This window comes from Hippocampus bargibanti, linkage group LG16 (assembly GCF_051943395.1).
Source record: "Hippocampus bargibanti isolate YZ-2025 linkage group LG16, ASM5194339v1, whole genome shotgun sequence".
Lineage (NCBI taxonomy): Eukaryota > Metazoa > Chordata > Actinopteri > Syngnathiformes > Syngnathidae > Hippocampus > Hippocampus bargibanti.
The window spans coordinates 7069007-7092894 of NC_142749.1; the positions used below are offsets into that span (position 1 = coordinate 7069007).

At 41.3% G+C, this 23888-nt stretch overlaps 2 protein-coding genes across 4 annotated transcripts in view; one reads left to right on the forward strand and one right to left on the reverse strand.

Moving 5' to 3' along the window:
• fam222ba (family with sequence similarity 222 member Ba) overlaps positions 1 to 17728 on the reverse strand; it is a 41543-nt gene extending 23815 nt beyond the window's left edge. Inside the window, exons 1-4 of one of the 3 annotated variants that reach the window (XM_089016875.1) lie at positions 17595 to 17728; positions 10236 to 10370; positions 9931 to 10066; positions 9408 to 9612 (exon numbers count right to left, since the gene is read on the reverse strand). The gene's annotated coding sequence lies outside the window, so the exon portion shown is untranslated. Of the gene's footprint in view, positions 1 to 9407; positions 10067 to 10235; positions 10371 to 17594 lie in introns of all 3 variants that reach the window. The other 2 variants (XM_089016877.1, XM_089016876.1) reach the window with 2 other exon arrangements.
• eral1 (Era like 12S mitochondrial rRNA chaperone 1) lies at positions 15633 to 20609 on the forward strand. The gene is made up of 11 exons (XM_089016882.1): positions 15633 to 16366; positions 16690 to 16836; positions 16937 to 17064; positions 17204 to 17281; positions 17357 to 17403; positions 17462 to 17523; positions 17609 to 17721; positions 18831 to 19139; positions 19540 to 19689; positions 19795 to 19875; positions 20393 to 20609. Exons 1-11 carry the CDS (start codon positions 16261 to 16263, stop codon positions 20513 to 20515), a joined length of 1344 nt encoding a protein of 447 aa, XP_088873008.1. The 5' UTR covers positions 15633 to 16260; the 3' UTR covers positions 20516 to 20609.
• The last annotated feature ends 3279 nt before the right edge of the window (positions 20610 to 23888 follow it).

A 23888-nucleotide genomic window follows, 5' to 3' on the forward strand; every position in this document is an offset into this window, starting at 1 on the left:
ATTACAGAAAGCCGACACTCAAATCCCCACAACGAGAGCTGGGAAGTGAGCTACTCGCCAAGACGAATGCTTGCCTGTCACACGGCAACATGACCCGCCTGGGGACTTCTTACACATGAATACTTACGAGAATGTCTTTCAAATTGGGCACCCACACCACTTCCATCCCCATCTCATTCTACGGGTGAAGCACTGTACTTCAGGGGATATTTTTGGACAAATGCAAAATGGTGGTGCAGTGGCGTGATGAAAGTTGACATTTTCCTTTTCTAACTCGATGCTTCCTTTATAGACAACCTTGCGGTTTTGTGCTTTCGCAGCCTGTGAACACATTACACGTAATGGCCAATTTTATTAACTGCTCCCAAATAGAAAGGCTGCAAACAAAAGGGGGAAATGGCAGGAGCTATGCCAATCATTCATCGTTGAAAGATGTCAGACAAAAGAAGCCAGAAGAACTTTTCAGACGGCTTTTCTTTCTGTGGCATAATCCACTTCAGTCCCGACCGCCACGGGAAAAAAAGGAGACTCCGGTGAGAGATCTGACCCAAATCTTAACCCTATAACAAGGGGGACATCCTTAACACAGGAAGCATGTGTGTCTTTCATGGGGTAACAAAAGCTCTTCGATCAGCATGAAGAGTGCATCTGTATATTAAAAAAAGCAAAGTAAATGTTATCTCCCACAAAAAGTCAACCAATGGAGCACAATAAAGTCCACTCAATGCCACAGTAAGCATACGCACATTTAAAAAAGACTGTCGGGGAATATCACATTTTAGATTGAAAGCTTCAGGATCCCAGAATAACACACTCAGGTTCACATCTTAAACCATCTCAAAGACACACGAAACAAAAAGCTCAGCTTTTATCCTGCAACAGAGCATCCTGCTAATGGCACTATCAAATGTGCTCCTCTCCTTTTAAGACAATAGCTCCAGTTGAACTATGAACCATGATTGGAAGCAGCCCCCCACTCCCCCCTGCAGAGTGACAACTGCGCCACTGCACATTCCAGGAAATGTCACTTGCTGAAGACATAAACAACATGGGCCAGTTGGAGCGCTGCATTGATACTTACAACCTCGCTAAGTGCCTTTCAATTTGCGGCAGCGGTAATATTTCCGAATGGCAGAGAAGGCTGGCTGCTGATTCCACAAGTCTCGAGACTGTCTGCAAAAACGTCTCAAGCCTGTCCGCGAAAAAAGTCGGTGTCGGACGCATCCTCTGTCTGGAATTAATCATTCAGTAAAGTAAGTACAAGCCACATGCCAGGTCCCTCTAAGGCAGGGGTGTCAAAGTCATTTTTTGCCGCGGGCCACATTGTAGTTATGGTTTCCTCTCGAGGGCCGTTATGAATTTGGGGAACCCATTAGAACGTTTAAATCCCTTCAAATATTACATACAGAGCACACAGCAAATTAATGAATAACTCGTTTTCAAATCTGAAGTCAAGAATAATGACTTTTATTGTGGTTGACATCCAAAAATCTGAAATTTTGGCTCAGATTTTAGCAATCATCATGGAATTTAACAAGTTTGATCTGCTTTCGCGGGCCGAAAAAAATGATGTGGTGGGCCGGATTTGGCCCGCGGGCCTTGACTTTGACACCTGTGCTCTAAGGAATTCAAATAAAAAGTGGTAGAATTGCTGAACACGACATAGGAATGTGTACATCGAGCGGCTCGGTTCACCATTATCAGAGAGCAAAGAGGTGCATTTGCTTCAAACAGCCCAGAGATTAGCCTGTGATGGTCACAATCTTAGCCTATCCTTTCAGCTGCTTTTCACAACACAACCCCGGGCCCTTTCCAATAACAGGAAGAATGTCATCTGGTTACTTTTCAAGGCACGGAGATACCATTCACCGTGGCCAACAATGGCTGCAAACAGGACCGGAGGGTGAGGAGGTTGTAAAGACCCCCATTCTAGCTGCTGCCAGCTAACTGAGAACCGCACGTACACAGAAAAATAAAACACACCCACACACTCGGGCCCGGGGAAGGGTCACGGCGGAGGGCCAACTGACTCCTCACCTTTGCGGCTCTGTCAAAGGAACCTCTATGGCTTCCTGACACAGCTACAGCATAGACTCCTCTACCAGTGAGACCTTTTGAGAAGGTCTATGATTACATACGGAAAACATCAAGGTGAAATAGAGCAAACTTGGCTGCGGCACTGAGTGCGATGCACGTTTTATATCCTGATAGTTTGGGAAAACAATTTAGATACCAGTGTCGTTTCTTTTTTGTTTTTGTTTTTCATGGAGGAGGGTTTTAAAAAGGCATATGCAATATATAGCAAACATCTTATGTTCCCCTGCATTTATTCATGAAAATATTTTCTATAGAAAACACAGCATGAATAACATCAACAAAAAATATCCTAATAATATTAACAAGAATAAGAATAAGAATAATTAAAAACTAAATAAAACACCAACATCCCGGGGCCAGTAAATGGTAATTAGCAGTCATGAATGTAACTAAAAATATAATTTATAGTCAATACTTGTTATCACAAATAAATTTGAGATTGTGAAAAACAAATAAAACAGTTCAATGTACTGCTCTTTACAATTTTCATTCTTACAATGTATTGAATAAACTACATTACTTTGTTTTTCATTTGGTAGTTTCAAATAAGTAGGAATTTTGTGTTGCCAAAGGACTCTGTAGTTTTTCAGAAACTCCTGCAATGTAAGGTACTGCTACTCCTCTCCTTTCTGTATCTTCAGAATTTTTGGTTTCAGTCCCTATTCTTTCTTTCTGACATTTGTTAAATGACCACTGAGGGTACCCACAGTGTGAGTGCTCTCCTTATATGTGTTGACTCCTTTTCTCTACCTTCAACGCTTGTTGGTATTAGTTTAGCTGGAGGGTTTTGATAACTCATAGTTTGTGTTGTAAATTGTGGTTAGAATCGAAAAGTAAGTATTGGTCAGTGTGCGTAGCCTTCCCAAAGACTTCGATGAGAAGGTTTCTTCAGCCGTCATCTGTACAAAAGTGAAGGTTTCGGACGTTTCGCCTCCTATCCGATAGGAGGATTAGAAAGGGGGGTCGGGTAGGGCCGGGCCGATAGGAGGCGAAACGTCCGAAACCTTCACTTTTGTACAGATGACGGCTGAAGAAACCTTCTCATCGATGGACCACTCCTGTACGACTGAGAGCTTACACAGACGTATTCCCAAAGACTTCTGTTTTTAGCGCTCTGTCCTCTTTTATAAAAGCTCTTTTATTCTGATGAAAGAAGAGACTAAGGTTTCTAACACTGTATGAATTGTTTATGTAGTCTGAAAACTCAATATTCTGTGGGTGCTGAAATTAAAGTGACAATGACAAAAACCCTGGCACTGGAGTGGACACATTTCTGCATGTCTGGCAGTTAATGTAGTAAAATCAACTTCATATTCCAAAGACGGGGGAAATTCAGTCTCTAATGAAGCGTTTGAATTCTTAAAAATAAAGCCCAATTAGCCAACAGCATTTTACACACAACCCACCCGACCCCCCTTTCTAATCCTCTGGAGGATTTATCGTACGTTTGTGCCACGTATGACACATTGAAATCATTGTGGAGTGTGAGTGTGCATGTATAACTCCACCGGCAGCGGTTTCACTAGCATTTTGTTACGACATTGTTGGTGACCTTGCAGATTGGGTCACCCTCAGAGCCACTGTTGCTCCAGCTAACGATGCCCTGCTGTGAACACTTGGCAAGAACGTTGGAAAACCGTAGCGCCAGACGTGATAATGATATTTATTAGCATTGCCTGGGATGCAATACGGGGCTCGCCTTGGTGTCTCTTATTTAAGCGAGAGCGTATTTTGGGGAGTGGAGAAGCTCTGATCTGATTCAGACGGCCTTATCTTGTGCCACAAACAGAACGCTGCATCGGGCCTGCTCCTCTGCTGCCGATGGGAGGCGGATAAACGGCTCTGTTGTCTCCAATGACTCTGTCGAGGCTGATCGCACCGAGATGCACTCGTGCCTCCTGCTGCTATGGCCGTTGTTTCTGCCATGAATGTCACAGTGAGGCATGCATTCTTCCACGATTTCCCTCGAGATGAAGACACAACAATTGCGAAAAGCCCCTTTGGTGTTTGGTTGTAGTCCTGCCTGGCTTTGGGCTTCATACTATATGCCACGCAAAGAAAAAGCTGCTGCTTCCTTTTTTTCTTCCCCTAATTGGAGTCGGCTTGCTAACATGCAAATCCTCTCAAAACCAAATAAACATGCATCGCAAAGGAAGTCACAGAGTGTTAGAGCAGGCCGACTGCCTGAAGTCATTTGACTAAATACAAAGCAAATGCCATGTGACCCGCAGCCCTGCAGGTCACTTCCTGACTCTGAGGCTCAGGCACAAGTGGGCCACGGTGGTCACAAAACCCCATTTGCAAGGATCATGCGCTCCCACTTTTTTTTTTTTACTCTGACCTGTTTTTGACCCCTCACAACGTTGTCTCCTAAAACGACCAAACATTTGCTTCAAGTCATACACCGCGCAGCAGAGAGGGGAGGGGAATATGGCAGACAATATGCACTTCCAAAATTACAGAAAACAAAAAAAAAAAAATATATATATATATATATATATATATATATATATATATATATATATATATATATATATATATATATATATATATCCTCCATATGCACATAAAATTCACAGGCAACACCTGCTGGAGATTTAACATCCACTAGCCCCTGCAGGGAAATGAGTTTTGGGGAGAGAGCATGGTTGCACATTTCCAATTAAAACACCACTTTTGTTCCACAAAACGTGTTAGATAGCCAGGCTGTTTCAGTTCTCCATAACAGGAGAAAAAAACATTAGGAATGATTAATCATTGATTTTTCATTAGAGCACAGTGACTGCAAGTACCCAACACGCTTTGTAGCTTCCACACGTTCATTTCAAGAACCGCTTGGTACATACGATACTCACTGCTAGACAGTGATGCCTAAGACGTAAAGTACGGCTTTGATAAGATCCTCTTACTGCCGCGGTCTTTATGTTGCGCAGCAGATTGTTCTGCTGACAAGTGCAGGACCTTTTGCGACATAAAGCCCGTGGGGTCTCAATGGGAGCCACTCAAGAACTATTGCTTTTATCTTTGCAAAACCAATCCTCAATCAGGTCTTCCTTGTATCCAGTTAATTTAGAGTTTGTGGCGAGCTGTGTGTGGGGTTCACACGGTACTGTCCTCACTGCTCAGGGGATTTCGTTCAAGTAAGCTAAACAAATCGCTCGCACATACCAAAGGTTCATGAGCAAAATCTTGGAAAGTTCGATACTCTGTTTTTCAAATGGCAAATTAGTTTGATTTAGTGATGATGTGGTTAAAAACTGCTGACAAATGCTGAAACGCTGAATACATCAAAGATATGTCACAAAATACCATTTTGATAGTACAGTATTTGTTCACTTGTTCTAACACCTGTGATCACCTTGTACTTCATTTAAATTGCAAAATGTCCGCCACCTGAGATGGATACAAATGGATGGATTTTTTTGCTAATTCATGTTTTTCACAAATGTAATATCAATCAGAATATTGTGTTAGATGAACATAACATTGTAAAGTTGACTTCCCCTTTAAAGGACAACCGACGTCTCCGGACAAGTTGTGTCCATAATTTGTCAAATGGCTTCAAATTACATCTACTGAGCGTATTTTAATAAGATTCCACCGCATATAGCTATATTTTACGTTTTAAGACTCACGCTGAATATTCAGGAAGTCTTGTTTTTGATTTGGTGATGAGTCCCTACGTGACGTCACTAAAGGACCGCCCTTGACCGTAAAAAAGACGCATTGTAGCGGTCCTTCCATCACGTCAATGTATTTTGCTGGACTTGTTTGGTCTGGGGACCTCGTGTTGCACCCAAAAGCCGCCACAAGGCCAGAAGAGGGTGGCCAAGCGCCATATAAGGAGTTTATCAGCCTGTGGATACGGAGGTGGCCACAGGAGGTCGCCATTTTGTGCCTCTTTTTTTGGGTGAGAGATTTTCCCCCAATGTTGCCTCAAAATGGCACAAATAAATTATTTAATCGATTGCAAACATGTATGCTTTCTTCTTCAGAACTATTTGAATCATATTCATAACTGGATGAGTAACAAGAAAGCATCTTCTCCGAATCTGAAGCTATTGTTTTGATTCTCGAGCAATGCAAGATGTCTTGGCGTGACGTCACGAACTGGGGGCGGGACTTTCTGAAAATGCCCAATTCGAAGCTCAATTTTTTGCAGATTTTGGACACTTTAAGTCATTTTTATTGGTGTTTTGCATTTGAATAAAAATATCATACTGCATGTTTTGGGTATTTTAGATGCTATAAAACGTTTTTCTGGTGTCAGTTAAAAAACAAAAAAGTGACGTCGGTTGTCCTTTAAGAATGTGACTTACATTTCTATTAATTTATTGGATGATGGTAACAGTTGACTACAAAACTGATTATTTTACGTTTTGATGATTTCCGAAAGGTCACCAATGCATTAATGCTTTTTAAAATGTATCGTTTATGCTATTTATTTGTGCTAAATGACATGTAATGAATCATTTCAAATCGAATTCAAGATATGCAAAATCTCCTGAGTCCAGGGTGCTATGCTTATCTTGGTAACGACAAGGGGGTAAAGGTTCATCACAGATAATTTTGTTTGGATACAAGGACACAACAATTTCAGATGCTGATTAGATTTGTATGACAGACATTTCAAGCCTTGGCATGCTATTTATATTTATGATTACGAAGCCTTGCTGTACGCATACGTGCATTAGAGGCCAAAAAAAATGACACAATGGTGCACTTTAAAAAGCAAACAGGCCTCTTCTTTATGTAACTTCCGGGTTGAGTGAACGCTGGCGCGTGTGGCTGCCGCTGCTCACCCGCAGAGAAAAATATCATGTGACTGTAAAGTGTCCTTGAGAGTTTTGAAAGGTGCTTATAAATGAAATGTATTATTATTATTCTGCCTACACCGTAAATCAAAATATTCAGACACATTTGTCAGTGGCTGGCAAGAAAGCCTAAAGGCAAGCTACTTTTCTGCCCTCAAGCAAATACTCTCGGTTTGTGGTGACAGGTCAAAGAGTCGGCCTATGACTCATGCACAGGTGGCATTTCCCTTTTCTTGAAAGCACTCATTTTTGACCGCGTTGACCGGCGTGACATGAACAAACGAAACAGGTGCTCCTGACTTTGAGGCTTGACGATAAGCAAAAGGCACATATTTTCAGGCTTGAATAAAAGTTGAAAAAACACTCATATGCAGAAACTGACCAAAACTTGGGAGTGAACCCATACAAAACGTGCTGGCCAAATGTCATCATTCATGACCAAACTGCTTATCACGCAAGAGTACACAGCGTCAACGTATTAAGTCTGGTGTTTGGCGGAATTTTCCATGGATGTTCTGTGAAGACTATTCACCAGGAGTTGGATTAAGTTAGCAGACACATTCCTTATGAAGTGACAGTGGAGCTGACTGCTAACACTGCTAACACCAAGTTAGCTTCCTTTGTAAGAATAGGTGGTCATGAAACATGAAAATAACTATTTACTATCATATTTTCGGGTTTGCATTTCATCGTTTTGTGTTTGGATCCTAGAATATTTGTCTCTACAAGTATTTACAGGACAATAATTATAACTTAAGGTGAGCCATTGTTCCCGGTTTTCAGCTTGCAAATTTGGGGCATGCCTGATAATATGGTGGTGATGGGCCATCTCTGCATCTGATTAATTTTATTAACCACAAATATAGCTCTGAAAATGAATTGGAGGTTCCTAAAATATTTGACTTTTGAAGTTCCACCATTTTGATTTGAACCCTGTGCCACAATTATCTACTCATTTAAACTCCTCGCATTACTTCAGAACCAAGATGCCCACAAATGGCACACTAATTATACTGGAGTTGCTTTTGCTTGAGACAAAACAGCATTTTGATCAGTTTTCCAGCAAATAACAGGATGCACCCCCTTCCCCAAATATCGGGTGATATAATTTGCGAATGGCTTCACTGTACAATGATGTTGGCATCGCAATATCACAGAGAATTTAGTATAAAGGTTTTATTCTGGTAGAGGTGACATGACAGCACTTTACAGATGGGAGAGGCCTTCGAGTTATTTGTTTCTAAGACCTAATTAATCTTCATTGCGCTGGGAAACGTAGCACCTCCTTGCAAAAAGGCTTCCTTCTACTCGATAATTGCACAGTCTAGGGTCCTGAGTTTCCCCGACGACACACTCTGAAATTTAATTATCTGCTCTTTGGAAAATGTCAGTGAATGCTATGTTGCAAAAGTACACTTCTGAACTAGCAAGGTCAAGTTCCATCTCTGACCACATCTCTGCTTGTCATAAAATCAAACAACTCTGTCATTCATTTTTTTTAAACTTAAGACAAAAAAATATATATCTTGAGCTCAACTCAACATACACAATTCAAGCATCTCACAATATGAAACGTGTTCTTCCGCATTATCCAGCTTTAGTCCAGTCTTGGAAATAATGCAGACCCCGTGACATTACAATAAAATGTGACTCAGAGCAGCCCGAAAAACAACAGCAGCGGCATTAACATTCCGCCGTGCAAAGATCAGACTCAGAGGGGGCAGAAACATCGATAGGATCCCATTAGTTAAGTGCGCCCTTAGGATAGCCGAAATTTGATCAGAGACAGACCTCTTCTGTCCAGACACAAACCATTAGACGCTGTGGTGGGAAAAAAAGGCTGCTCCTCACTCCTCCGAGGTCGATGTACGGCCCAGTGACGTCAACCTTTTGTTATCACCTTTAACACTTTCCTTTGCAGGTGCATAAAAAGCCTTCTCACTCACTCATCGTGAGCATTACTGCATTCATAGAGTTCAATGTGCACCGATACCAGAAGATAACTACATAAAGCCTCGGCATAAATAACACGAGCAACTTTAACCACATTAAGACCCCGTGAGGTTCAGCTGAATAAATACGATAAAGGTGATTTGGCACGGAAATTGTCGTAAATCCACAACTGTTGTCACAAGAACTAGCTAGGCATCTTGATCGTACTCATCAAGAACCGGTTTCATTCAACACTCCTTTCCTTCGAACATGAAGGTATTGCAAGTTGAAATTAGACCCACAATACACATTGAAACCGTCGGCTTGGTCCTTAGACGTCAAGACCACAGAGGAGCTATGAACCGCAGGTCGCTCGTGGTAAGCGTGCCAGCTGAGTGGCCAGCTCCAGGCTAGCTAACGTCCTAGCACATCTCAAACGTACACACACAGTCCCATTGTTGCCCTCTCCTCCTCGCCTTTTCCCAAATACGTGAGACCAAATGTGGCGCAGGTGTCAACGAGAGGTGAGCATGAATAGCGCGTGGCTAACACAGGACTACTTACTCTTCGTCCACCTGTGCAAAAGGCATCGTTTAGTTGGTCGCCATGGCTCAAAACGGACAGGTTTACTCCCGTCGGTCCGCGCTCCCGAATCACTGCTGCTGCTGCTGCTGCTGCTGTGTGGCGGCGGTGGCAGCGACGGCGGCGGCTGCTGCTGCTGTCTGCGGCAGGCAACTTCCGGCGCATGCGCACTTCCCAGATACGTCTACTGAGTCGTTAAAGGTACAGGCGGAGTGCAGTTTTATTTTTACTGAAGTACTCACTCAACATATGTACTTCAGTAAAAATAATACTACTGTGAAATTTGCTTGAGTACAAAATGTTTCAATGTTCAAGTCAAGTCAACATTATTGTCAAATGTATTCTCTGTGTGACATACAGCACAGATTAAATGTATTTCCTCTCAATCCAAGAGAAAGAGGAGCCGCTGTTGGTACACGCGCTGCCATCAACAGAACTGCTGCAAGCAAAATTTGAAGCAAATAAGAAGCTGCAACGTCTATTGACAAAAAAAGGCTTGGCTCACATCTCCAGTCCACTTCAAATCCGCTTCAATTCTCTCAGTTCCACATACGCATGTGCGTTTGGCAGTGATGCTCCTTTCTTCCCGTCGTCAGCTCCACAAGCAGTGACGTCCGCTGAGGTTCATGGCTGGTGAGGCACTGACGTAATCACAGTCAGATTTACAAACATATGAACTCTACAGAGTATCTTATTCACCATTTGATTGGCAACAGTTAACGTGTTTTGTTGAAAATGTCATGTCAGCATTCTTCATATAAATTGTAGCGTAGAAAAAAAGAATAAAAAAAAACGTTATTATCGAGTTACCTTTACTTATAAATGAAGTCCTTGCGCCGCTCCTTCTGAAGAAAGGCATCAATAACTTATTTGTAGCCTTCTTTATCTTTCTTCAGTTTTAAAAGTCTCTCTATTTCTTTCAATTTAGATATGCAATCCTCCATTCTGAAAATAAGGCCAAGCAACACAAAAAAATGACTGGATGGTTGCACTTGCTAACTGTTTAATGTAGCTTGCTGTCACTAATTCTATTATTCTGCAGCCGAGGAGTCGAAGGAAGAATCTCTGTAATCACCAGCGCCCCCTGTCATGAGGCAGGAGAAATGTGTGCCTCACCTATGCACACAGTTTTGATAAAAATAAAATAAAATAAGCACTGGAGTACAGTGTTTATAATGTAAAGTGACTTTACATTATATACACCAGATAAACTGCAGAAATTTAGTTCATATACTAAACGTTTTTGAACACTTTAACTGTCCAGACATGGCGGTGCTGGACTCTGCTATGATATATATATATATATATATATATATATACATACAGTATACAGTAAAGTCTCGTTATATCGATATTCAAGGGAGTCCGAAAAAATATCGATATAACCGGGACTATCGATATATCCGACCCTGTTTGCATGTAATTTTCTCTGTGCGTGCATAGAAATAGTATCGATAAAACCGGGACTATCGATATATCCGATATCGATATAACGAGACTTTACTGTATATATATATATATATATATATATATATATATATATATATATATATATATATATATATATATATATATATATATATATATATATATATATATATATATATATAGGACCTAAACTACCAGTAAGACTTTAGTTTGCTGACAAAGTTTCTTGGATAAGAAGTGAAACGTCCTACACCTTCAAAGAAGTACAGATGACGGCTGAAGAAACCTTTTCATCGATTTTTCATTTGATATTTCCATGATGACAGGTGAGGCACGGCCTCACCTGCGTCCTCTGACTGCACGTCACTGTCAACAAGCCATCGATCCATCCATCGATCCATTCATCCGCAGACTGTCCAACATCATTGACATTTCCACGAACAAAACACCACTATGAAGAATGCTGTCAATTACAGCCGCGAAGAAAACAGGGATGTCCAGCGCCAACAGTAAAATGGCACAGACATTCCTCCTAATCAAAATCAGTGATGGTACACGCGTGTTCTGCCGAGACAGTGCAACCATCAAGCACAAATTCTTCTTCTTGGAGAATATGATGGCCAAAAAAAACACAATGGAGCAAGAAACATCATGCGTTCCTGCCAAATATATAGTCAACTGAGTCTCGGCACCAGTTCTCCAACAACTCCTATGAGGATGACTCGGAATATGGATGGATAGCCTTTTAGATGTATCATGATTGATTCATTCCCGTTTCAAGACAAGGGGCTACAGAAGCAGTTGACAAGAAGGAAAAAGTTGAGCTTTACTGTAAATATCATATTAGTCATGGAAGTTTGTCTAGATCGAGGATAATAATGCGGCAGGAAGGACATGGGCTTAACTTAAGCATAGCAATGACAACAATGATGCACTTAACTTGTTCGTTCTATGTAAATATTAGAGAAAGCTATTGGGGGGGGGGGGATGCCACACAGCAACTGTAAAATAATATGTCCTTGGGGTATGAGGTTTTCCAGTATTGAGATGACCAGATGGTAGATGAACTAATACACTGAATGGAGTGTGGGAGACGGAGGTTCTTCTGATTATGGGAAGCATAAGCTCGAAGCTATCTTGAAGGAGGGCACGTAATTGTCATTTTACACATCGCTATTGCCTTGAATTCTATGATGTGCATGTAAAGGATGGTCATGGACAGATTTATGAAAAGCTCTGGGTACTTGACGCATGTGCAAAATGGTTTTAGGCAAGGAAGAGCCATAATGGAGTCAGTGTTAGTTTTGGACTGAAATTTTAAAAAGTGAGATGAATCGAGACGTTGCGTGAACAGTCTTCACATGTCTTACTGTGGAAGGGAGGTCTGCTGCTAAAATTTTACGATGCCCCCGAGTTGGGGGCCAAATTTGAATTTGGATTAAATATTTTTTTAATTTGCATAGTATTCAGGTGACAGTAAAATAATCCTTCTCGGAAATTTATAGTGCTGACAAAGGTAACCCCCAAGGTTGTTGAAGCACATTATTTTTCATTGAAATTACTCATCGGTCTTTAAAATGAATGAAAATTGAAAAACAGTATTTTGCCGTTCCTTCTGGCCCTTGGAGATCAATAGGGACAGACACACAGTAGATGGAGACAGATCAGAGTCCCTCAATAGCAATATGAGACATTCTTTAGCAGATGATAAAGAAAGTACGCCTGTGACGGTTTTCAATTATCTGTCTACATATTTTGCTCCACCGTTAGTGTGTGTGTAGATATAGCGAGAGAGACAGAGACAGAGAGAGAGAGAGAGAGAGAGAGAGAGAGAGAGAGAGAGAGAGAGAGAGAGAGAGAGAGAGAGAGAGAGAGAGAGAGAGAGAGAGAAATCAGTAGCCAATCTGTTTTTGCAGTTCCCAATCGTATGTTATTGTTAGCATTAGGCTTGTGGAATTCAAACCCAAACCTTAGAACTGTGAGGCAGACATGATAGGCACTTTTCCGCTGTGCTGCTCTTCAAATAACCTTGCTTGTGAAATAGGATTTTCAACCCGATAAGCCACTTATGGTTGGTGGTCTTTGTTCTTTTTGGAAATAAATGAACTGTCTATGCATGATTGGGAGGTAGCAACCGACATATTTGGTGCATTTTATCTGGTGTTGCTGCACTCATCCAGAATGGGAAAACATGCACATTTGACTCTGGGTTGAAGGAATCAATTGTGCCACGCGCTTGCGATTTGATTAAAGGCCATGTTTGCGTAAGCCCATATGTACAAATCCTTGTAATCAAAGAGGTATAGTTATAGTAATTGACTACCCCCTATAGTATTGATTTCAGGTTATTATCGCAAAGAGAGAAAGGATTTTGAACTACTGCCACAAAGTACTTTAAAAAGAGAAATAACACACTGAGAGAATTACAGTAATATATAAATAACCCAAAATTACTTTCACAAAAGTTGAAGAGCCCTCCAGATCATATCAAAATTTGAATAAGTAATAAAACAAATGCAACAGGTCTTCTTCCTCCTCAAAAAAAACTTCAGCAGGGCCGATTTTCTTTCTGCCATTGATTCGCAGACTTGGGGTGAAATTATCGTAGAAAATATTGAAAATACAAATACATTTATTCTAGAATATGAATCCGGACTTCTGATTTATTCTGGAGTCTTCTGTTATTGTTTTAAACCCGTGAATCATCCTTTTGCATCCTTGTCAGTGAATTGTCTAAAGACAGTAAATGTTAGTTTGCCTTGAGGCGATGGATGGATGCAGGGACCTGTAGCCGACTTCTCTGACATTCCTGGAATAAACTATTCCAAATACTCACTCCCAACACCCGGGCTGCATTACATGTCCTATAATGCTGCTGCTAAATTCTGCCGGCAAGCTTCACTCTCCACATCAGTGAGTGAAAGAAAGATAAATGTGGCGTGAAAGCCCAATCACACGCAGCGCTTAAAGTTCAGCAGGTGGGGAAGCAGCAGTAGCAGCAGGCTCCAGTAGGAAATAATACAAAGTTAATGATGCAGAATGCGGCTCTCTCACTCCGTAGCAAAGACGACATCAATATGGGATGGTAAAAGGACGCCGTTCCCAATTAGACTCTTTATATTCACCGATGACATGACTGATGATTTCAAAAGGTGTCATTATTGATTCCAGGCAAGTTGCATCGATTGGAAGTTTTTACTTGATCTCCCCCGCTGTGCCAGAGATTGTACAATCAGAGCGTGAGTGTGAACGGTACGTTTAGTTTGGGGGTTAAATTGCCTCTTTCAGAAAAAGGTAGCCAGTCCAAGGACAGAGCAGTGATTGCTGCCTCAAGGGACCTTGCGGGTCTGTCACATGATGTGGAGTTTGATTGATAAGCAGTCAAAAGTCACAGATTGATTAAAAAAAATGTGTCGGGTGGGTGAGGCCTCTGCAGCCAGCCAGCTGTGAGGCATCACGCCTCACAATGCAATCAAGGTGTGATAGATGGTCTGATGCACTGACACATTGTGTCAGTCCCCCCCGCCCCCAGCACCCTCTCCTCACTTTTGCTCCTCAATGACATGCCTCCATGGCTCATGTGCTTACTATCCTGTGAACTTTGTTATTCCTCATGAGCAGCCAGGTCTTATTCGAGTAGGCACTGCCAGTTAGTGTGTGTCTGATCCGAGCTAGTGTCAGCACTGAAGCGTAAAATGCGATGCCTGATGTCACTTTGTTGTGTCACGTATGTCACACGCCGCGTGTTAATTACATTGAATTGATTGACTGAAATGTAGAAGTGCGGGGAGAATTTCTTTGAAGCATGTGAAGTCTTATTGGCAAGTGCTCTTAAAATGGCAACGTGGGCTATGGCTTATGATTAAATGGTCTGTGGGCAAATCCTTTTTTTAGAGAGAGTGCTCTTCCTGAAGGCCAAAGTTAATGCAGTCATAGAGAGCAGTATGAGTGAGTGGGAGGAAGGCAGAAGGGTGAAAATTTCCTGATCCTCATCATCCTTTTGGTCTTTGCTTCACTTTGAATTCCGCAGTAAAGTGTCAGGTCAAAGCTCCATTTTGGCTTTGCATGATTGTGGTTGAAGAGCTTTCCGTCTTTGATGATGACAGATTGTGCGATACCTGATACCCTTCATCATCCTTCCCCACTGGAGGTGTGTGCTGCACCCTGAGAGAAATCCTCCAGGTCTAACAAACAGCCGGTGTGTTTGGACGTTCGAGGAGACATCTGCTCCACCCGAATTTAGCACAGTCAACATATTATCTTCATTTTTCAATCCGCAAAAAGTATCTGTTGAAGTCAAACGATTAACCTCACATACACATATAAAGGCGGCCTCCGTGGGATGCTATTCAATTATATCAATGATCATCAGCCAATGTGGAAAAATTAATGTGAAGTTGAATTAATGAAGGACGAGCAAGGAACACGGTGGAGGAGAATAAGCATGGGTGTAAGTCTGAATTGAAAAGTGCATTCTCTAGCCAAGAATGGAGAGGGCTGTGTCAAGCTATAAAAGTGCTTGTGACAATTCTATTTCTCATGCCAAAAAAGAGAACACAGTAGGCATGTTTTGTAGAGCAGAACTAAAACAAAATCAATTATTCAGAATATATTTACTGATTTATTTAGGAAATGTAAAAATGATTATTCTTTTGAAAAATAAAATACATTCAAGGCATATGGAAAATACTTAGTTCGCTTGTTAAAACGAAACTAAACAGAACAAATTTCCTAAACTGTTTTATCAATGATGATAATAACACTGTCAATCACGATGAATTGGTATTAGCACATTGTTTTTCAATGAAAGGAACTCGTATACTGTTTTTCTAAAATGCACATACTGTCTATTTATTAAACGAGAGACCTTATTCGTAGTTTCAAAAAACAAAACAGCAAGATGGAATGTCAAAGACAAAACCATAGGAAAATAAATAATTGAAAGAAATAACTCATGTAATATTTTTCTAAAACCAGGCTGCTTTCCTCCCAAAATGACTAAATGACCACTTTGGTCACCAAAGTGACCAAAGTGACTTGAACAAATAAAATCAATATACTTTTCACAAATTATAGGTTTGTATCTTTCCTGTCGTAGGTATTCTAAAAAATATTCGATAATAAGTGTTGCTCAGTTGGACATTGTCATTAATAAATATGTTGCTCAGATAGTCAATAATACAGTATGTCGCTTTAAATTTCGTTAAAATGTGCTTCTTTGGCCGCTAGAGAGCAATGTAGTAAATGAAAATACTTTCTTGATACCGGAAGTCTTGCCTCGTTGCCCAAACAAACATGGCGGCGCCCTGTTGACGGAGTTGGTGTGACAGTGAAACAGCAACGCAGATGTAAACTCCACGTTTAAACATACATCGGTGCGTCGAAATATTAGTCGTCTTGACGTGTAATGGCTCTCAGACTGTTCAGGGGTCTTTTCAGGGACTGGGCTGTCCTCTCCAGAAGACTCGTCATAACGGATCAAAAGGAAGCTGCGCAATGGCCCCTCGCCACAGGTTAGCTCTCAAAGGTTTGATTGTCATTCGTAAGATTATAACGCGGATCACTGCCCTCACTGCCCTCACCTAAATACAATGTATTAACACATACTGAAAAAAAGTAACTCGTGAAATAATTTGACCCGAGTTCAGCGATGGTGTAAACTGTAATCACCTTCAGAGTTGTTTGCGAACTTCTATTTTTATTTGACAGTTGGTAAATAGTCACTGTACTGTTTGTTGGCATTGTGCGTACTACACAAGAGACAGCAAAGAAAAGACTTATCTCAGGAGATATGTATGTTCACTACTTGCAATGTAACTGTTATGTGTCTTTACAGATTATTCTTGTTGCTTTGGAAGGATCAACTTCAATCCAGCCTGTTCTTTTACATCGGATGCATTTGTAAGCGGTCTGCTGAAAGGCATCATTGCGGAGGACGGCAACAGTCATTATCGCCTACCTAACTCTGTTCCTCCAGGCATCGGTAATTTGAATGTGTTCAAGATGAATATGCTATCCTTAATGGCTAGTCTGGCTGTCATCAAATTGATTTAATCAATCATGTGGTTGTCTTTTCACGATAGGTGAACAAATGTCATTACTGCTGAAACATCCTGATCAACCCGAACACTCAAAAGTTTTGAAAGTGGCAATAATTGGTTCTCCGAATGCTGGGAAGTCCACTTTGTCCAACCAGCTTCTTGGCAGAAAGGTCTCTTTTAAACCTATAATTGTGTATTTTAGCCTTTCGAAACAATTTTAAAAAAAGCCTTTGTCATCCCAAAACCGAATTGAGAGAGACAACACGGCAACTGTACTTTCTAATCTATAAATATCTTGTTACTCTGAAGGTGTTTGCTGTCTCCAAGAAAGTACACACGACACGAAAACGAGCCCAGGGAGTTCTAACAGAGGATGACACACAGATTGTAAGACTTTGCATCCCTTCGTATATATTACATTTGATTGAAGCTCAGTGTTGAATCCGACATGTTTTATTTTAGATTTTATTGGACACACCAGGCCTCACCACACCGTCAAAAGTCAAGAGGTACCTCTGTCATATTTGCTCACTGTGTTTAAATTCTTACTAATGTATACATTGACAGACATCAGCTGGAGAAGTCTTTGCTTTTGGACCCCTGGAGCACGGTGACAGAGGCCGACCTCAGTAGGGCAGCAATATTTTTAACATTTCTTTGTGAAATGTAGTTGCTGGATGTCAACGTTTAACAAAAGTACCTGTCTGTTCACAGTTGTGGTCTTGGTTGATGTGTCGGATAGATGGATGTGTCGAAGGCTTGACTTTGAAGTGCTTAAATGTCTGGCACGCCATCCGTCCATCCCAGCAGTACTTGTCCTCAACAAGGTATTTCCTCCTAGAATCACCCAAAAAATGGTCAAGGGGTCCTTCAGAAAAAAACATGGTTTATGCCCATTTGTCGCTTATAAGTGGTCGCTAATCTAATGGATGCTGCAGGACATTTAATTCCATTGTGCATCCACACATTGCTTTGTACGGACATGAGATGTTATCAAGAAACGTTTTGAAAAGGAAGCAAGGGAACACTATTCCAAAATAGATTTCCATGTGATATCACTGCCGTAAGTATTGAACAAGAAAGGGACTCTTAAAGGACAACCGACGTCTCCGGACAAGTTGTGTCCATTATTTGTAAAATGTCTTCAAATGACTTCTACTGAGCGTATTTTACAAAGATTCCACCGCATATAGCTATATTTTACGTTTTAAGACTCGCGCTGAATATTACGGAAGTCTTGTTTTTGAGTTGGTGACGAGTCCGCACGTTACGTCACTGAAGGAACGCCCCTGACCGAAAAAAGGACACATTGTAGCAGTCCTTCCATCACGTCAATGCATTTTGCTGTACTTTGGTCTGAAAACGTCATGTAGGACCACAAAGAGGCAGAAGAGGACGACAAAGCTCCATATAAGGAATTAATCAGCCTGTGGAAACACGCTGATTAATTCCTCACATGGCTTTGTCGCCATGTTTTGGCTTTTTTGGGTGCAACATTTCCCACCCCTGATGCCTCAAAATGACACGGAATACATTCTTTAATCGATTGCAAACATGTATGCTTTCTTCTTCAGAACTATTTGAATCATATTCATAACTGGATGAGTAACAAGAAAGCATCTTCTCAGAATCTGAAGCCATTTTTTGATTCTCGAGCAAGGCAAGACGTCTTGCCGTGACACCACGAACACGGGGGCGGGACCTTCTGAAACTGGCCACTTCCGGTTTCAAATTGAAGTACTTTTTTTTTTTTTTTTTTTATTGGTGTTTTGCATTTGACTAAAAATATCACACTGCGTGTTTTGGGTATTTTAGATGCTATAAAACGTTTTTCTGATGTCAGTGAGGAAACAAAAAAAAGTGACGTTGGTTGTCCTTTAAAGCACACAAATTGATTTTTTCCTCACCTCACCCCTCGTTATGTTTTGTCTTAAAGGTTGACCAGGTGAAGCTCAAGGACAAACTACTGGACGTCACAGCAGAGCTGACGTGCGGGGTCGTGAATGGCCAAAAATTGCGCATCCGACCAGTGATCAAGCGTTCTTTGGCGGAAAGGAGAGCAGAAAAGGATAGGGAAGAGTCGCAAGACCGGGATGCCACTCATCCCGCGGGTGCTGCTGATGGAGATGAATCTGTGCAGTGCAAAGAGCAGCTGAAGAATCTCATGCGCCAGAACGGATGGCCACATTTCAAAGATGTCTTCATGCTCTCTTCTTTGGATAAAGAGGATGTGGAGACACTAAAGGTTTGGAAAAACGTGGCTATGGTACTAAATATGATTTAGCTTTCAATTCCGAAAGTGCCGTCTAATCATTGCGTTGCTGTTGTGCAAAAAAAATCAGTTGAATGTATGATCAACACGGGGCTGAAAAATTAATTGAGATTGAATCTGGATTTCAATTTTTGTTTCTACTGAGTTTAAAAACCTTTAAAATCAAAATTGCCACACGGTTGGAGTTTACCATAAACAACTATAATTACATGCCTTTAGACTTAAATACAAGGCACACTTTGTCACTTTAATGATGCAGTTGTAATTCCTGCACAACTGGTCCCTTCATTTTTGTTGCATGATGTTCCACATTATTCGCACAGTTGTCATGGGTCGGTACAGCACTAACGGTAGTGTTACGTGACTATCACAGCACTACCTGATGAGCGCAGCCAAGTCTGGAACCTGGCAGTACCACAGTGAGGTCTTGACAGACCAAAGTCCAGAAGAAATCTGCATCAATGTGATCAGAGAGAAGCTTTTGGAGAACCTACCCCAGGAGGTGCCCTATTCATTGACACAGGTGACTAACAAATGACACTTCATCATGCACACAGGCGGTACCTACGTTCCACCTGTAGTCGATGTCATGTACATAATTTGGAACTGAATGTCATTCTGCTTTTAGTCAATTGACTTTTGGGACACGGATGAGAAAGGAGAGCTCAACATCTTGGTGAAGATCCACACCAAGAAAGAAACTCACATGGTAGGCTCATATTCTTGGAAGAAGGCCGACATACTTAGTCATGTAAAATTGATGGTCATATTTGGAGCGTCAAACACAGGGTGTACAATAAAGAGCTAAAAGGCTTTGACATGTAGTAATATTTGCTCATTCTGGGATGTTTGTGCCAACTATGTGGAAGTGAGTTGAGTAGCTTCATCTGGTCGTGCTTTGCCACCAAAGTACCAAAATGGAGCACTGCGTTGACAGACCTGCATTGTGATTGAAAATTGTGCATCACCGCCATCTCGTGGTGATAGATTACAATAAACTTCCATAGTTATTGTCTTGAGAAGGTTGTCAATGGTTTGATGATTTTGGCTGCGGCCACACTTCATCTCCCGTTTTTACATCACATGCAATGTTTTCGGTTTTAGTTGTAATTTAGAGAAAAGGCGATTTTATATTAAAGCGGATGCTGGTGTGTTTTGTGTCTCCACTCGCATTGGTACATGGCATGTATGAATCAGATTTGTATCTTTTCTTACCCCATGCACAGAGGATGGTGATCGGCACGTCAGGCCAGATGATAGCACGTATCGCCCAAGAGACAAGCGAACAGCTGACGTCCATCTTTCTGAGACAGGTCAAACTGAGGCTGTCGGTCAAGATGCAGAAGTGATGATGAAGACGAGAGACTGAGTTTCAAATATGCAGACAAGCTATTCAATGGACTAAATGAAAGAAAAATAAACAACCATGTTAAAACCTGAAAATGATCATGTGCAGTAAATTGTTTTACTCTTGTGATGTCATTGCTCCAAAAGTACCCATAGTCGAGAGGAGGCAAACCACAGATCACAGATTCTGAATTGTTTAGTGATGAAACTGGGTGTGGTATTTTCCCATATGATTTTAACAACAAAAATTTGAACTGCCTTCAAAATGAACTGTTTTAAATATTTACAGGCTCTGTGTTACATGGTTTGGTTTTGACAGTACTTACTATAGTTGGATATCATGTTGACAGCAGAGCGGGTTTGGCGAGCTTATGCTTTATCAGTGACTGTCAGAAGGTTTCACTTGACACTGCCTTTTACTGCCACTACTACGACACGCATGAACACACATGATGGGATCTGAGCTGTCGTCTTCGTGCGTACATTGTGAACCTTAGATCTAAGGTAATTTATGGGAATAAGTGGAAAATTGACACAATTGCAGTTTAATGTAGAATGCAATATACATTCAGCCATCGATATACAATTAAAGAGAATCTTGTTTTCCTTTCGGCTTTTCCCTTGAAGGGGTTGCCACAGCAAATCAGTGTCCTTCATCTTTGATCCGCATATTTGTTTTGTTCAAGCGTTTACATCAGATGCCCTTCCTGACACAACCCTCTGTATTTATCCGGGCTTGGGACCGGCACAAGAAGACTTATGTCCCTTTGTGGCTACAGAACAAGCAACTCGCTCAGTAAAAGGCTCCCAATTACAAAATGGTCATCAGCACAGCAACATTCAAAAAAGAAAAAACTATATTCCCCATTAGATGACAATGTTCTGATCTTACTGTGTCAAATATCAAAGAGCACAAGTGATATATGCCATGAGATATGATGAAATGATAGGATCAATCTTTCATATGGCTCCATATTTTACTAACAATTGGAATTACACTGCCAACTATGCCAAACAGTAAAATCTCATAATAATTTTCTTAGCTGTTTTATAATTTTGGCCAACCAGATGTGAGAGTTTCCATCTCAATCTTATCTGTGAAGCCCTTCGCGACCTTTGACTCATTCACTGCCAGACGATGTGCAAAAATGTGTCCACTCCAATGCCAGGGTTTTTGCCATTGTCACTCAAATTGTAGGACCCACAGAATATTGAGTTTTAGGATTACATAAACATTCAATGCAGCGTAAAAAACCTGAGACTCCCTTCTTTTGTATGAAAAAAATTGTTAATTCCTAAGTTATATGGGTCTGAGTTATCTGAGCTTGAAATAGGAGCAGAATAAACGCTGAATATTCACATGTATCGTCTAGCTCTCTGTTTTTTGAATCTTTTTCGAGCCAAGGCACGTTTCGTTTGGCAGACGCTCAAAAGTGAGAGAACATTTTTCTAACAGTTATGTGATATTGTTATTGTAAGCGATTTTAACATTGAAATATAACCCAGAATAGTATTCAACGTCTTCTTATTTTCTTTTCGGCTGTTCCCTTCAAGGGGTCGCCACAGCGAATCAATAACCTCCATCTTCAAGGTTTGATTCGCATGTTTGTTTTGGCCAAGCTTTTACGTCAGGTGCCCTTCCTGACACAACCCTCTGTATTTATCCGGGCTTGGTACCGGCACAAGAAGACACTGGCTTATGTCCCCTTGTGGCTACAGAATAGTATTCAACGTAAATCCAATAATTTATAACCTTTCATATTTATTCTCACTTAGGCGCAGGAATTGCTTCCCATTCTTTCTCTTTTTCGTTTTTACTGCAGTCAGGTTATTTGTTTAGCCACGTCGGGTCTGAATATTGTATTTATGGTGGCTGTGTGGGAGGGAAATATTAATTGCTCTGGTACTTTTGTGAATTAGCGACAAACGTGCTTTCAAGGCTCTCTCGTTTACATTTGTGGCGTTTCTCAGGCCCCGTTGATTATTTCTCCGAATGTTCACGCAGGCGGACAAAATACTCCACATTGTTGTTTCGTTTGGAGGTAGTTTAGGCTTACTTGGGACCATAACGCTGTTTCACCACATACCAAACACAACGGAGAATCTCCGGTAAAAGTAAATTTAAATGAAAGATACCTTTCGTTAGATAGATTTTCGCAGGAAACTTCGCTTGTCTTGAAGCACAAGTCAATTAGCTACCTGATGCTGCCACCTTCCGGCTTGGAAGAGTACTATCCTCTGCCAAACGATAGACCGCCTGACACGTTCTCCCCGGGCCCGCGTGGGCTTTCTCCGGGTCCTCCGGTTTCCTCCCACACTCCAAAAACATGCATGGCAGGCAGATTGACCACTCCAAATTATCCCTAGGTGTGAGTGTGAGAGTGACTGTTGTATATCTTTTGTTGTATGTCTTTGTGTGCCCTGCTATTGGCTGGCAACCAACTCAGGGTGTCCCCCGCCTCGTGCCCGAAGACAGCTGAGATAGGCTCCAGCACCCCCCGCGACCCTAATGAGGAATAAGCAGTACGGAAAATGGATGGATGGATAATAATAATAATAATAATAATAATTTCCGTTTTTTATTGTTATCATTAATTGTTGTTTTTAATTTCCTCCGCTATGAGCACACACGACGTTCAAAATGGACCAAACGAAAGTGATTGGACGCAGCCGGACACATGACGTATACATTACTGTAATTGCAGAGGCCTTGAACGCCTCACACAGCAACTGGTCAAAAAAAAGCACACACGAGGCAGTTTTTCTTCAACACTTTATTTTACCTGTTTAAAAATCCAAAGAATCATCACAGCTCACTTTTCCTTCAGGTCCCGCTGATCATGAGCAAGGGCCATAGAACCCTTACCATTACTAAAACTCAGTAATGGTAACGGTTTGACGGCCCCCCTCTATGTCTCCTTCAAGTGTCTGTCCAGCAAGCATACAACAGCGAGGAAGGGATGACCCCTGGATAGTACATCATCTATACTGTAGTGTCTCTTCATTAAACTTACAGTATAAGATGATATCCTGTCCAGGGCACAAGCTTCTTTTTGGGACTAATATTTATAAAAAATATTCTTGATGTGTTCCATACTCACTCATTTGCACAGGCAGCATCTCCATGCTTGTATGTGGACTCCCTGTGTGATCCCCCACCTATTAGAAGGCTACCACCATCTCATTTACATATTGTGATAACAAGTGGGTTGGACTTTGTGAATGTCTGTGTATGTGTGTGTCTTATCTCATACCGACCTTCTTGGCCCTGTTCACACCCTGTCTTCATTTTCACAAAGAAAAGCAAAGGGTGTCCCCCAAAAATGGACATTGTTACACCAAGTACAACCTTGGTTAAAAAAGAACGTTGCTGTC

What these genes read in the sequence shown, in the direction of transcription:
- eral1 (XM_089016882.1), top strand. Translation starts at nt 16,261, where the DNA reads ATGGCTCTCAGACTGTTCAGGGGTCTTTTCAGGGACTGGGCTGTCCTC. An exon ending in CAGAGGATGACACACAGATT is followed by an intron (nt 17,282 to 17,356) that starts GTAAGACTTTGC and finishes GTTTTATTTTAG; the next exon opens with ATTTTATTGGACACACCAGG. An exon ending in TGCCCTATTCATTGACACAG is followed by an intron (nt 19,690 to 19,794) that starts GTGACTAACAAA and finishes TTCTGCTTTTAG; the next exon opens with TCAATTGACTTTTGGGACAC.